At 36.4% G+C, this 15,158-nt stretch overlaps 1 protein-coding gene across 3 annotated transcripts in view; it reads right to left on the bottom strand.

The window, feature by feature from the left end:
* Nucleotides 1-2,541: 2,541 nt before the first annotated feature.
* Ddr (discoidin domain-containing receptor 2) overlaps nt 2,542-15,158 on the bottom strand; it is a 224,093-nt gene continuing 211,476 nt past the window's right edge. For all 3 annotated transcript variants that reach the window (XM_086910350.1, XM_086910351.1, XM_086910353.1), the window contains 2 exons: nt 10,014-10,163; nt 2,542-9,065 (listed from right to left, as the gene is read on the bottom strand). In XM_086910350.1, coding sequence (XP_086766476.1) covers nt 8,904-9,065; nt 10,014-10,163 — 312 coding nt within the window. In that variant the 3' untranslated portion in view covers nt 2,542-8,903. The remainder of the gene's footprint in view (nt 9,066-10,013; nt 10,164-15,158) is intronic.

The raw sequence follows: 15,158 nt of genomic DNA, 5'->3' as shown, positions 1-15,158 counted from the left end.
CTTCGATACGCGAGATGTCTTGCAATCTTAATTAAAAATCTGAAATAATCTCAAAATTACAAAATTACTCGCGATAAAGAAAGAAAGGGGGAAAAAAAAAGATATAATTACGGGATTCTTCTAGAAAAGAGTGGGAAGCGTTTTCGCTCCATCCAAGTGGAAAATGGAAAACGGCTTCTCAAACGTCGACGAAATTTCAGAGGAAACACATTTCAGAAACAAGCGCGCTCCTGGTTCTCAACGCGAGAGATGCGTGCCGGTTGCTTTCTCTACGAATAAAAAGGATGACCGGTCGTTACGGGTAATTCCGTGGAAAATTCGAGAGCGAAGACGGGAGTGTTTCACATTGGATTAACGTCTCGCTCGTGACCAATCTCCCTCTGCAAGGGACACACGACGCGCGATACACGCCGCCCTTTTTCATCGCCCTTCCCTTTCCTCCTCCGAAACGATCCTCTCCTCTCTATCTGTCGCCATTCTATCGGATAAGCGGCGTGCAAATCCATCGCGATAGCGCTTTAGTTGAACGATAACGAAGGAGTAGCCTCGTGAAAAATGCGTGGAAGGGCGGTGGCTCTTGTCGAAATCGTCCCTGGTGATTTCATTTCCATTAAACCGGCTCGCAAAACGCGGCCATTGTCGAATACCACGGCAAAAAGCGATGATTTATATCGAATCGATTCAGGAAACGGAACCAGATGGGACGCACGGGCTTTCGAGATCAGTTTTGGTTACGGAATGAAGATGGGGCAAGGGTTTTGCTGCTTCTTTCTTTTGTAACTAGAATTTTTATGAAATCAGATGTGGGAAATATCGTGTACGAACGTGAAACTTTATATAGATTTCGCGTAGAAAATTCGTGACAAGAAATTTCGTGATCGAAGTCGCTTTTTGATCGGTTGCCAAGATAAAAATACTCAAAGTTTTCAATTTAAGACGGTGCGGAGATATTAATATGAATCTACATTGCAGTCTGTCACTTGTCTAGAGTTAAGGGTTGATCAATGAATCTCGACATCTCTTTAATTTTCTCATCATTCTCTAATCTGAATGTCAATTTTTTTTCTAGTTTTAATAAAGGTTTAATCAGGTTTTAACGACGATATTTCGGGAATGGAAAAAATTTTATTTGTAGAGAAATATCGCGATATTACTCTAAAGGAAACCGTCTTAGCCGACGAAGACGTTATATAGAACGAAGATTGTTTTCGTTACCTTCGATATTGGCCAAAGTTGGTCATAAACAGAGTAATATGCAAATTGGACAAAATAATTGTACAAGGCAATATTAGTTAAGCTAAGGATATCAAGCTTCGCTACGTTCAGTTAGAGTTTCTAACTAATTTGAAATTTTCACGGGCAACTATAGTCACACAATGAGCACCGGATGTTAGGTAGAACCTATAGTCATTTCTATAAACGAAATTTAATTAATTTCGTGTTATACTAATCTTTGTTTAAATAAAGTACTTACCTTTGTTAAAACGATATAAAAAATTTATCAGGTTATGTGCTATTTGCGATTAACCAATAGCAACAGTTTTAAGAATAGCGAAATAGGATAGAGTCGAAAGATTCTGTTATAATTTTGTCACATTGAATTTTAGGATAGGATGTATAAAAATAAATGAATTTATTTTCAATCGTAAGACGATTTGAGTTTCATACAGTTATCAAATCGATCTTCCTCAATTCCATCGTCGAATTTTCGCTTCGGTTCTTCGATTGACTCGACAACACAATCGTCGTTTGGCGTCAGAAAACAGAATTCGAATTACACAAATAATACACGTGAAAAGAAATTCTACTTCCTCGATTAAAAATAAAGTGAAGATGAATTATTCACTTTTGAAAGAAGTTTCTCCAAACTTTTCTCACCTGTTAACCTTATCTTCACGAGTGAAAGAATTCAACCGTAGATTTCACAATCTTCACACGTAGATATATTACGTTAGAAATTAATGTTCGTGTTTAATCAATGACTTTTCGCAATTCGTTTCTCAACGATCAATTTACGTGGCAATATTCTACAAAAGTATCAAAATAATTCTTTCGCTATTTAATATCAATGGCAGTAACATTTAAAAAAGAGAAAAAAATTTTCCTCGATTTTTCTTACTTTCACCTTAGAAGGAAGCAAGTAAGTTAAGTAGGTCGAAACTCAAAATAGGTTGGAAAAACAGGGACGTGGAGAGTGGCGAAGCGCTGTGCACGCAGCCTGCATCGAAAACGCGTAAAAAAACGTGGACTGGAAGCTCGTATCGAAGAAACTAAGCGGAATTCAATAACAACTTACCTTCCAACTCGCTGCGACCGCGATCCTCCTTTCCAACGGTTTTTCTCGAAAACTTTGGCGCTGCGAGCGAATTCCTTCAGTTGCGTGATCTTTCGCTCGAGTTGCACACACCGTTCAGAAACGGAGAGAAAGGCGAGGCGGAATTAATAGGAGGAAAGCGCGTTATCTTATAGAATTCCCTTTAAAGACAAAACTTTCTCTGCTTTATTTTTAATGGGGAGTTAGTCAAGAAGGAGGTTAGGAGATAAAAGTCAAAGCGTTGAGTATTTATTGAAAACGAATCTCGCTATGTACAAACGTATTAAATACACGTGTTGTGACATTTATACACGGGAAAACGTGGAAGGGACACGAGTGTTAAACACCACGCACAATAGTCGATACGCCCGTTGATAAACAATAGATAACTGGTCCTACACCTATGGCCCGTCCTCAGCCAGCTTATTTGCAACCCATTCGCCCGTTTATATTTGCACTGGGAGATTGTTCGATGCACTCTCGTGTCCGCGGATCCACCAATTCGCGACGTTTATTTATCTAAACGAGGCACCATTTCTCCGCCTTTCTCGCTGAATTATTTTGATTAACGGCGATAGAAATTGGACCGAAATTTCGATCACACCTATTTCAACCACAATTCTTGGTCTAAGAGAAAAACAATCCGATTATTCTTGGTTATTCGAACTTGTATCGTAATATTTATACACATTGGTTCAAAAATATTATCAATCACTTACTAAATGAAATTACTTTCATTTGGCAAGGAAAAATTAATACAAACACGACTTTCTTGTTTAAAATGCACCAGTTCCAGAAAAAATGGAAATAAGTGAAAATTAAATTGGATTGGAAGGAAAAAATCCGACAGAAGGATAGGTATATTTTAATGCGTCATAAGGTAGGCCGATATCAAAATTCGTCGGGCAACTGGAGATATCGATTCGATGTTGCGCCTTTATCGGGTTTGCAAAAAACGAAAGCTGACGCGCGGCCGATAGAAGGGGAGAGAAAAAGCGCGATCGTGTTTCATAACGAAGGCAGCGGATATTAAATTCCATCGGCAAACGTGGAATTCCCGTGTACGCGGCACTTCCGTGTTCCGACTTTTGTTTGCGACTGGCGGACCGTGCCGACGACGAAAACCGTGCGCTTCCATTGGGCAAATACGCGCGAAAAACAAAGCTCGTTTGCAAAAGGAGGGAGGCGGGGCCCCGGTGAGAAAGGAGCGTCTATTGTCGAACGTACGTGATTCACTCGTGAAAAATAAGAATTCTAAAATTTCATTGTGCAACCGCTGAAATTCGTCTTGCATGTTTCGCGTCCAATTCGAAATTTTCATATTCGATGTGGTATTCCCTTTAGGGACGTAATTAATAATCTCGAACAATTATAATGACAGAAAATAAAAGGAAAAAATTGTAAGATATGATCTCCGATAAACGAGAGTAATACATTATGATATATTATGTCGTGATATTATAAGAGAAATTATAAGAGAAAATACAAATACGTCCAATTTTCACGTGTGATATTCCTCGAACGAGAGCAATGATGATTTGTAACGGCGATGTTCTCGTTCATGAAATTTAAAGATTGTCAATTGAGTCAAGAAAATTGTTTTGTTTGATCAAATTTATCAAATTTAATAATAGTTGCAAAATTATCCCTATTTAATAATTCTAGCATTATTTTCAACGATACAAGCATTTGTATTATCCTCGATCGAGAAATAAATTGTAATAATAATCATTAGAAAAATTTCCCACAAAATTTCAAACAATGATGCACATACGAAAATTTCGAGTTAAACGCGATGTTCGAATTCGGATAAATTTTTCTTTATTCCTTGCACGAATCTTAACTTTCACACGATTCACTAGCGACCGAAATGAACGTCATAATAAAATAGTACGTTTCCAGTGTGCGCTAATAATTTTTACGTTTCGGCCGAAATAAAAAGGAGAGCGATAAACTCTATAAACGAACGAGGCTGACACGCGAATGGCGGACCCTCCCCTTCTACTTTTTCATACTTCAAAGTATATTCGAATCTGGAACGATGAAACTGGTAAAAACCGGTCCTCGACCCCGTCACCTTTGAAAAGTAAAAAAAAAAAAAAGGAAAAAAAAAACGTACCACGAGAACAATTAATTCCTACGATTTTTGTTTCTTTCTTCTTTTTCTATTTTTTTTCTTTTTTCCTTTTTTTTTTTCGGTGGATCGACTGGTCGCGCCATCTGCGTAGGATTTTGTTATTACAAACTGTACAAAGTATATCTTCTTCGCGTGTATCATATCGCTAAGATGGAAACGATTAGTTCAATGAATCCTCTTCGTCGCTTAATCTTCAACGATCTTCCATATATTTATATTTATATTTATATATTTATATTTATTTATACTGTGTTTCTCTCTCTCTCTCTCTCTCTTTCTCTCTCTCATTCTCTCATACTCTCATCCTTTCATCCTCGTGACAAATGTGTTCTTCCTACAAACAGAGATGATCGATCGGATGACAGGTGTAAGATATGTACGAGTTCAAGAATTTATTTATATACGCTTATATAATACAATTTTCACGTAAGCGTGAAGCGTTACTTCCGCTCGATTCGTGACTCAAGTTCCCGATATGCTGCTACTTTACTCTATTCCCAGGGCAGAACAAACGTTATTCCGTGGAAATTCGTACGATATGTCAATGATACGTGATATTCAATCCTTAATTAATAATATTCGCCCGAACGGATAATCGATAATTTCAATTTCGATAATTAATCGCGCGAAAGGAGCCCGCTTTTTCTCCGCTCTATTGATCGAACGTGAATCGAATGGGAAGCGTCATAAATTCAAATAAATTTGAATAAACGAGGAATTAAGCGATGAAAGAAGATCGAGCTGAAATGAAAGAGATAATGGTCGTGTTGGTAATTGAAAAGGAAGAAGAACAAAAAAAGAATAAAAAAGATATAAAAAAAATTTCTAAAATTCATTCGATCTCTCTCTCTCTCTCTGATTCGATCATTTTTTTCTCTTCGTTCTTCTCTCCCGCTATTACGACCGATCGAGAAATCCTTTTAATTTTCTTTCTCTCAATTTGTAGGAAGAACCGTATGTATGCACGTGTCGCCTGGTTCGATCGCACAGAAGACGATCTCCACCAAGTCGAAATTAAAATTTCTCACCGTTAATAATTCGTTAAGCTCATCAAAGTGGATATGTACATCGATCCTTCTTCCTTCCTTTCTTTCTTTTTTTTTTTTTTCCTCTCTCACACGACTGTTCTCGTGTTCTGTACGATCGATCGTGATCCTCTCTCTTCTCGCATCCCTTCGCCCACTTATTGTTCCACCATTATTGTTCGCATTCGCCAGTGAACAACACGCATCTTCGAAAAGAAATTCGAACGTTTCTTCGTCGAGAAACAAGGATCGAAACAATGATATCGAAAATGGATCTCCCTAATACAATGGCAGTATCTCTTTAATGTCGTCGGTCTTACGAGTTTAGATTAATATTATAAATTACCAACGATCGTTTCATAGACAATATCATAGACTTTTCAAAATGAAACCTGCCCCGACCTTTGTGGATGGTTCGACGAAAGGGGTCGTTTCTCCATGTTTCTCCTAATTTTTTCTCCTTCTTCTTCTTTTCTCGAATAAATGTCGAAGAACGCTCGTAAACATTGACAATTATCGTTATTATTATGGGCGCTAAGTGTTCCCTTTCGTTAGACGAAAGGATAACAAATAATCGATGGAGGAACGATGATCCCTTTCACCGAACCACTTTCAGTCGTTTCGTGCACATTTATCACTTACATTTCCTATGGCGATTTATATATATATATATTTTTTTTTTACAGATCACGAGAGTGACTGTGCGTTTTTAGCCGAGTAATAAATTCCAAAACAACGCGATCGCCCTTATAGCGAGCTAGCGCCCTTCGTCGCACCACCATTTACACTCGTTTCATCGCCAATTTCCTTATTATATTATCCTTTTGTTACAGCCGCTTACAAACTGGTATTAACAATTATTATAAATTTCTCATTGTTCCACGTTGAACACGGTTCGTGTAACCGGATGAATATTTTTCCCAGGGCGCGCATTTCAATCTCATCCCTCTCCGCTCCGAGAAGATAATTCCGAACGCGTAATTTTCAATGTTTAATGAAAAAAAAATATATATATATGGAAAAAAGAAACCGATAAATAAAAATTCGCCCATAAAAGTCCATAAAACTAAATATTAATTGAGAGCGATACAACGTGTTTCAAGTAGAGAACCTATAAAATTAATTTTTCCAAAAAAAAAAAAAAAAGAAAAAAGAAAAAAAACGAAAACAAAAATAAATGAAATAAACGTTTCAACGACGATGAGCGAATAGAATGAAACGAAATAAAAATGGAGCGAAATAAAATTCGAGGGGAAAAAGAAACGAGAAGTGGGCAGGTGAAATCGATGCCCGATTATTCGCAAGAATTATTCTCGACCCTCGATCACCGGGCAAAAATTCGCCCGTAAAAAGGCGAGCAAAGGTATATCCACCGGGTAAATGGACCGTGTCTCTATTCCTTCCTATAAACGTAACTTCAGGTCACGCGAGTGGGCCTCCCTCTCTCTCTCTCTCTCTCTCTGCAAGCCAACCACCTCTATCCATCTTTGTTCCGCGGAACGACGACGACGCGAATTCGACTCACGAGGTCGGGTTTCGATCCTCGAGACGTCGAGGCAAGCGTCGCGAATCGATAGGTCGAACCGTGGCGGGAAAAAACGGACGCCACGCGACCGCCGAGGGGAGTAGAAGCTGCTCGAAAAAACGACGCTCTCTAATAAATTTTTTTTATCGCTATCGGTTAAACCCTTTTTTTTTTTTTAACATCTCTTTACATCTGCTATATTTATTTGTTTATTTATTTATTTATATATGTATACGAAATTTTTTTTTTCTGTTTCTTTATTTACTTGCAACCTATAGTGGTATTGTCAAACATTTATGCACTTCGGCTAAGCGCATTTTAAGCTTATTAGTAATAGTCTCAGGGAACTTAAAGGTAAGCCAGCAGGCTCTCGAGGAATTTTTTTTTCTTTTTCTTTTTTTTTTTTTTCTTTTCTTTTCAAAATTTTCAATTTTTACACTCCGACCACTCTGTGACCGCTTCGTTTTTTTCTTTCTTTTATATGGCTAGTAAGTTATGGACCCCTCTGATGATTCGATAGATAATAAGATTAGTGAATTGACAAGTTAAGAGTTGTAAAGAGTTGCGGTCGAAATTTAATTGTAAATCTTCGTTTATTAGTTTTATTGCCGAACTATTATCCGTTACGCTAGTAACTAAGTTAAATTCGTTAAATTTCACTAATGTTACTAGCTCAATTGAACCAGAGGGCGCCAAATTCCACCAGTATTTCCGTATCAATTAAATTCTTCCTTCCTTCCTCCCTCAGAATAAAAAGAAAAAGAACATTCTCGCACATTCGTCATACCTTCGCTTCCATTCAGAGTCAATTTACATTCAATCAACCAAGAAAACCGTATTTTCCACCCACCCTCTCTCCCCGTTTCACATCTCTCAGGACTGGTTCTCGACTTCAAATTGCGTAGCCGGACGTCATTGTGTGATAAAAAGCGATTCTCACTCATTATTATCCCTCGTGTCGTTACTTATCGGATACAGAACGAGAGGAATTGTCGAAAAGAGAAGGCAGCCTACGACTTTTCTTCCTCTTCTTCTTTCCTCTTCTTTCCGATTCCTCCCCGTAAAAACTTTGTGGACGCGCAATGGTTCACGAAGAGGGTTTTTCACGCGGTGGAAATCGTATTTCTCGGATCACACACGTACAACACACAACGTTGGACACACGTTGAGGGAAGGAGAGAAGAGATTTGCAGGAAATGATCGGTGGAAACCGTTTGTTGTATCCTCCGCGATTTTCCAAAGTCCACGGGCCACGTGTATTCTGAACGTGACGCGAGTGCCGTTGCGGCGGGTGTCATAAGCTTGTTTGCTGACAGTATCAATTTCAGAAATGGCGTGTGTGCGCGATTTATTGAACGTGCTTTCCGCCCATTGGACCCGCGCTAGGAACGCTCCCATTTCGTATATGTATCCGCTTGCTGGAGATCGTTCTCGCGTTGTTATTTTTATTTTTATTTTTATCGTGCTTCGTTGCTGTTTAATTGCACTGTTAACGCGTCAACATTTTAATATACTGGGATGAAAATAATCTTAAGAAGAGTGAGAAATCATTATCCCATTAAAATTTTGACGAATTCTACGAATCATCGTGCTACGACGACGAATCAATCAATGAAAAATATTACGAGATACAAATTTTCGAGAGGAATCAGGGAAACGAATTGTTTGAACAAATCGTTCAAGATCGCACGACGAGTCGCACAGTTTATCAAAAATTCACTAGGATTATCGGCCGAGCAACACGATTTCGATCACCGTTTACCTTTACGATCGATCCTCGGTGCACTACTAACTTGGTCTGACCTGGTGTAACTTGGTCGTGGAAGGGGAGTTCCACCAGTTCCCGTTCAGCTCGCCGATCATAGAAAGCCGGATCAGGTTCCAGCCTTCTAGCTCTCTGTATCAGGTGTCGTTCGTGTCCGCGTGCTTGTAACCGAGATTTTTCCTCTGGAGGAACATGTGGATCTCCCGGAAGCTGGGCCTGTCCACGTCGTTCCTGTGCCAGCACTCGCGCATCAATTCGTAGATGTCCTTGGGGCAGTTTTTCGGCAGGGGAAGAATGATCTGAAGGAAGAGAAATGTATTCGGATGAACGATAAAAAGAAAAAAAGAAAAGGATACACGTCAAAGTTGCGATTCGATTACAAAAATGTTATCGTGCACAGTTTGAAAATATTCCGCTGCATTGTTCGCACGATTCGAATAAACAGGAATAAATTGAAAGGTTTGGTGAAAATTTCAAGTGCGTTTTTAAAAAAAAAAATATATATATATGGAATTAATACGTATTTGTTTCGAATGTTTTTTGTATACGAGTTTTTGAATCTTTGGTAGATTTTTGTGGATTTTTGTATGAAATATGTATTTAAACATTATTATTATTATTTGTAATGAAAAGTCAGATCCGAATGATTTCCGTAATTCGATGTATAAATTCCATTGCGGTGCATAATGGAATTGTGCGGTACGTTTAAACGAATTTACGAAAGAAAAGATTAAATATAATTATTGGCAATAAAATTAGTAATAAAATTTTGAAATTTTGTACACGTGTGTATATATTCTACGTTATTATACGTTATTATAATCTCACGTATATTTTATTTCACATAATTCTTTCCACGTTCTATTCTCTTCAAACAGGAGAAATATATCGAAATCATAGAACGGACGTACCGATACGAAACGATAGATGTAGAAATTTTTTTTTAAAAAATAATTTTTTTTGATCAACAGAATATCACTTTCACGCACAAAACGTACAAAAGAACTTTCGCACTTCGATATTTTTTATTCTTCAATTAACGAACGTTTCGTGTAACATAATATAAAAGATAGAATTCTACGATACGTTTTTACGAACGTTAAAGCGGTTTCTAACTAAAATTTCATCATCTAATAATAAGAATTTAATTATATAATTCAATCGTTTAATTCGTAACAAGAAATCGAGAGATTGGAAAAACGAATGGTGCGAGATATTCGTGTACGCGAGGAGGAACGTGTACTCACCCTTCTATCGTCCTCTTGGTAAAAATACGTTGCGTTCTCGACTATGCGATGATCGGGCAGCTCCTCGAACGGTTGTTCCCTTGCGAACGTTAAAATCTCCCAAAGCGTTACCGCGAAAGACCAGACGTCGCTCTTCGATGTGTGCCTTCCCTGAATTCGTGCAATTTCGACCATTGTATCGATTATTGATAGACTGATTTCGGAAATTTTCACTTTCACTTCCAAAATAATTATTAGTAATATTTAACGCGTCACGATGCATATTTAAACAATTGTATTTTTTAAATCAGATTTTAGGCAACGTGTGGGAAAAGTCGATCGAAATAAATGTGTTAAAGTAAAATGAATTTCGAAAGATAATAAAGGATAATTTTTCAGTTCGAAAGTAATCGTGAATCTCGATTGTTTAATAATTTATTATGAAAGAGAACGAATTTTTTTAATCTTTTAAGTGTGTTCAAAACTCTACTTGAAACTACGTTAACATCTACACCGAATGCTGTTGAATATTTTTCAGACGGATTTATTTTTTATTGCTTTCCACATGAATTACCGTATGTTTTGTCGTAATATTTTTCAATATTAAAATAATTTAGCGCAAAAGAAGATTCAAGTAAAAAGTAAGTAATTGCAAATCCAATGGCTTTTGCATTTAGGGGATTAATACGAGAGATCTAGTTTTTCAGAATATTCCAATATTAATAGTAATAAAAAAAATTTCGCAGTATCGAAAGAAAAAGAAAAAAGAAGTAAAAAAAAAAGAAATTTCTAAAGCGTAGCAGACAGGCCGAAAAAGAGCAAAGGTTCGCAAAGCATAACCCTGCGGAATCGACGTGGAAAAACGTGGAAAATGTAACAGTGGCTCGGTCATAGTTTAAAACTATCGTTAATCAAATTCATCCGAGCCAGTGTGAACGTTTTATGTTGAATGTTATTTGAAAAATTGCAATTGGACGATTCGAATATTTTTTATCGTGTAATTTGATACAAACAATAAAATATTAAACGATAATTCGATCGATAGTAACACACGTAAAAAAAAAAAAAAGAAAAAAAAAACACAAATGGAATATTCGATTTCCAAGAAGTGAAGTTGAACGCACGATCAGTTTTTATTTTTCATTGCCGCTAATTCATCGGGATAAAAATCGGGGGAGGGGGAACAAAAATACATCGAATAACCAAAATAACCAAGAATATTCTGTTGTTACTTCCATATGATAGAAAATATCTATATAATATGATTAATACACGTTTTAATAGAATTTGTTTTATCAAAAAAAAAAAAAAAAAAAAAAAAGATTTAACGACGATAAATCACAAAATTTTCAAAAATAATTATCGCAAGATTGAAAATTTCTCGTAAAATATAAATTTGCATGAATACAAGAGATACAAACAATAGACAATTATCTTTCAGAATCAAAAATAGAGAGATTCTCTCATGATTCTCTTTCCCGAAATCATGATGATTTTGATGATACTTCTCTCTGCAAAACGGTCATCTTTCTTTTTTGTCGCTGGGAAGACAAAAGTTTCTCGGTTATCTGAAATTTCGTGACGAAAAGGTATTTTCCCCGTGTCCTGTCGCGTAAACAGTATTCGAAGTAGAAATCTATTTACGAGGCGGCGCGCACGGCAGGTGGTATCGTTGCTTGACGAGAAATTACTTCAACTTAAGTGTTTCAGTTACGTAATTTCATGAAACTACTCCATCTTAAGAAGCGGTGTACACGACGGCATCGAGTTTAACGGGGAACACGCGTGCACTTATAGAAACTATATACATATATATATATATACACGAGTCTCTGTTGTACAAACGTGTGCGTGCACGTGTGATGGCTAAAACAATCGTTACGCCCGTTAATCCGATATCGTAATTAGTCGTCGGATATTAGACGCGATTAAAAGTCTCGCTGAAAATAAGAATCGTTCGACGTATCAACGGGAAACTTAATTTTTCGCTCGCCAATTTTGTGAATTGAATACGGATCACGATGTAAGATTACAAAGTTGTATTAGAGTGTTTAAATATTATTGAGTTATATAAGAGATCGTTCAAGAATCTTTTAAATTATTCACACAGATATGATTCTTTAACAAAAGTTTAAATTTCAAGTTTTATTCAACATTGACAACTTTCGTTTCACATTCATTCTCAATATTTTTTATTGCATTATCCCTAGTTATTCGTTATTGCATGTACTAATTTTGATCAATCATTAATACACGTATACGCAATTTTTGGTCCAAATTTCTTAGTTTCTTAGTTTCACTCATTGCAAGACAAAGGATTAACATCAATAATCATTTAGTTATACAACAGAACAAAAAAAAAAAGAAATGAAGTTGCTATTCAATCTCGATAGCTTTCATTTCACCTACGAAATTTCGAGCTCTCGATATTTGTAAATTAAAAATTAACACCTTTCCACTTATTTTTAAAAAAAAACAAATAAATAAAATTCCTCGTCAATTCAATTTCGATAACTTTCCTTTCAAACTTCCTCCCTTTTCGTTCACCTCGAATGATCTAGCATCGCAGGAAGCCTCAGCCACGTGGCCACGCTTTAACGTCGCTGCCAATAATTTGATAATTGTCGTAAAGTTTACGGGAACAGAATCGGGGGACATTGGATTCGCGTCCAACTTAATAAAGAAGTCGAACGGTTTAAATCATTAAATCGACGCTAATTCCGGATATAATTCTTGGCCCCTTGGTGGGTGGGTGCACGGGCGCGGAACCATTGGCCCCGTTTCATTAACACAATGGCGCGGGATGGATAAACGATGGCAATAATGAAACATTAACGGCGCAGTCAATTCTGAAAATGACTACGAGCGAACGAGCGAGGGGAAAATAGTATATCGGCCGCTCGTTTCCCATTTACCCGAATTACCATTTACCTATCAATTTGCCCCCGCACGGATTTCATTCATACGCGATTTCCGATGCTAATGGGTCCCGCGCTCATCGCTCGATCGATGCTTCGATCTCGAACGGATGGAATCCACGATAAGATGAAACGCTTTTCAACGAGTTCGTGAAACGCGCGCCATTTTGGCCGGGAGAGTGCACGTTTTAAATATTTTGCAACATCCCTTCTCACCCGATAATCTCTGTGTATTTTTTAGAAAAATAAATAATCGATCGACTTGCAAAGAAACGCTTTGAAAATACGCGACAACGATGAAATTTGGGGGAAGGGAAGGAAAAGCGATCGAATTTCTGTACGTCTTTAGATAAATGACGAGAAACATGAGGTTCGACACGAAGTTTGGTATGTTTGAATATTTTTGATTGATGTCGGATGGGAAAGAAGGACACTTGCAACCTCGTCAGTTTTGAAAATACAACGATTTTGAAATTTGTAATAATTAAGAAATGAAAAATTGTAATCAAATATTTTATTGAAAAGGGGCTCAAGCATCTTGAGACCTTTCTTGCGAATCGGATAGTACAATTGCAATAGGGTGAATGCGAATCTCGATTATCTGAATTGGTGTTGCATCGTCGCTATTATCATCGGTGTATAATATAATACAGTAATAATACAGTAGAACTCCATTTATGTGAATCTGTTGGGGACAAGAACGCTCGCATAATCAGGCTATTCACTATAATAGGAGACGATCCAATTTCCCTCCCATTAGCTATGACTTTTTATCCAATTAATAGGAGTTCGTGTAAAATGATTTGCAAAAATGATTTAGAAATAATTTTGCAAATACTGTCTCTTTCTTCGATGAATTAATCTTTCATTATCATTTTGTTTTTTAACGATTTATGACTGGTAAATTATTTAGCTTCGCGTTTCTTGTATTGCATTAATTTATTCCCGAGAAATAATGAGTTTTCAACGTTGATAATTAAGATTTGCTGGAAATATGAACGATGATAAAATCGAAATAGAAACGAACAAGGAAACAAGAAGAATTAAGGAAAATGGGACATTAAGTTTAACATTAGCCTGCTATCATTTAATTAAAGCGCGGAGCCTTGTCATTAAAGAGAAACTAGCGTTAGCAGTTGCAACTGTAATGCGTCCAATTAACACGAAACTCGCGTCTCGCCAAATATTCCTGATCCCAATTACCTCTGAAAGACAGAGACCGAGCTCGATATTACGTTTGATCGCAAACATGTTTATTCTACTTGTCGCGTGTATTGAAACATCGAAAACAAAAAAAAAAAAAAAAACAAAAAAATCTTATCCAAAGAAACACTCCTTCTTCCATTCTCGAACAGTAAACATCAACATCAATTGTCTTCATTCTTGTCTTTCTTAAAGACAAGATCGTAGAAATTGTTATAAAATCGTTGTTATGAAACTCGATTAAACGATTGTATATCCTTGTGTTAAACGAAATATTATATTTCTAAAAATTTATATTTAATACGAAAAAAAAAAAATAGAACGAAAATAAGATTAATATTATAACGTATTCTAGTTTACTTTTGACGATTCTTTTCCTAATCTGCATCGATTGTGAAAACGAGCATATTTATGCATAATTCACATATATATGAAAAATGTATGGAAGATGACAGTGTGCATATTAATCCTTGTCTAACATTTACAACTTGTCGCTAGATTATTACTTCATGAAAATCGATGAATCCAATGAGTCCAAACACGAAATGCATATTTGAATTTTAATCAAAAAAACATATTGCATATGATGAAAAAATAGTTATACGAAAATCGCTCGATTTCACAATGTTCAATTTTATCACTTTTCTTTCGACGTACGTCTCTTCGAATAAAGTTACGATGCCAGAAGTGACATGCATCAATGCCAAGTGAAAAGTGGCATACATCGATACAAAGAACTTACAATGCCTCGTCAGAGATGACATACGTCCGTTAAAGGTTTAAGTTCCCAATTTTACCTCATTTTTTTCCGATATTCACTCGTATAAGACTCTCATACAGATCCATATATGTGTGTACGCTCAGTTACAAAAGTGTTCGTGCATCTTTTTGCGAATTTAATAATAATTCTTAATTTTTGTATAAGATGTATAGTAAATCAATCCTTAAAATTTAAATATTATTTTTCTTTTTTGAATTATATTTCGTAATGACGGATTAAAATTTTTAGGTTTTAAAGTATTCGAGTTTATTAGTGCTCTATTAC

This window comes from Apis florea, unplaced genomic scaffold (assembly GCF_048593485.1).
Source record: "Apis florea isolate Af1SG1 unplaced genomic scaffold, ASM4859348v1 contig_3170_pilon, whole genome shotgun sequence".
Lineage (NCBI taxonomy): Eukaryota > Metazoa > Arthropoda > Insecta > Hymenoptera > Apidae > Apis > Apis florea.
Note: the sequence above shows the minus strand (reverse complement) of the source record. Positions and strands in the feature narration are given on the sequence as shown.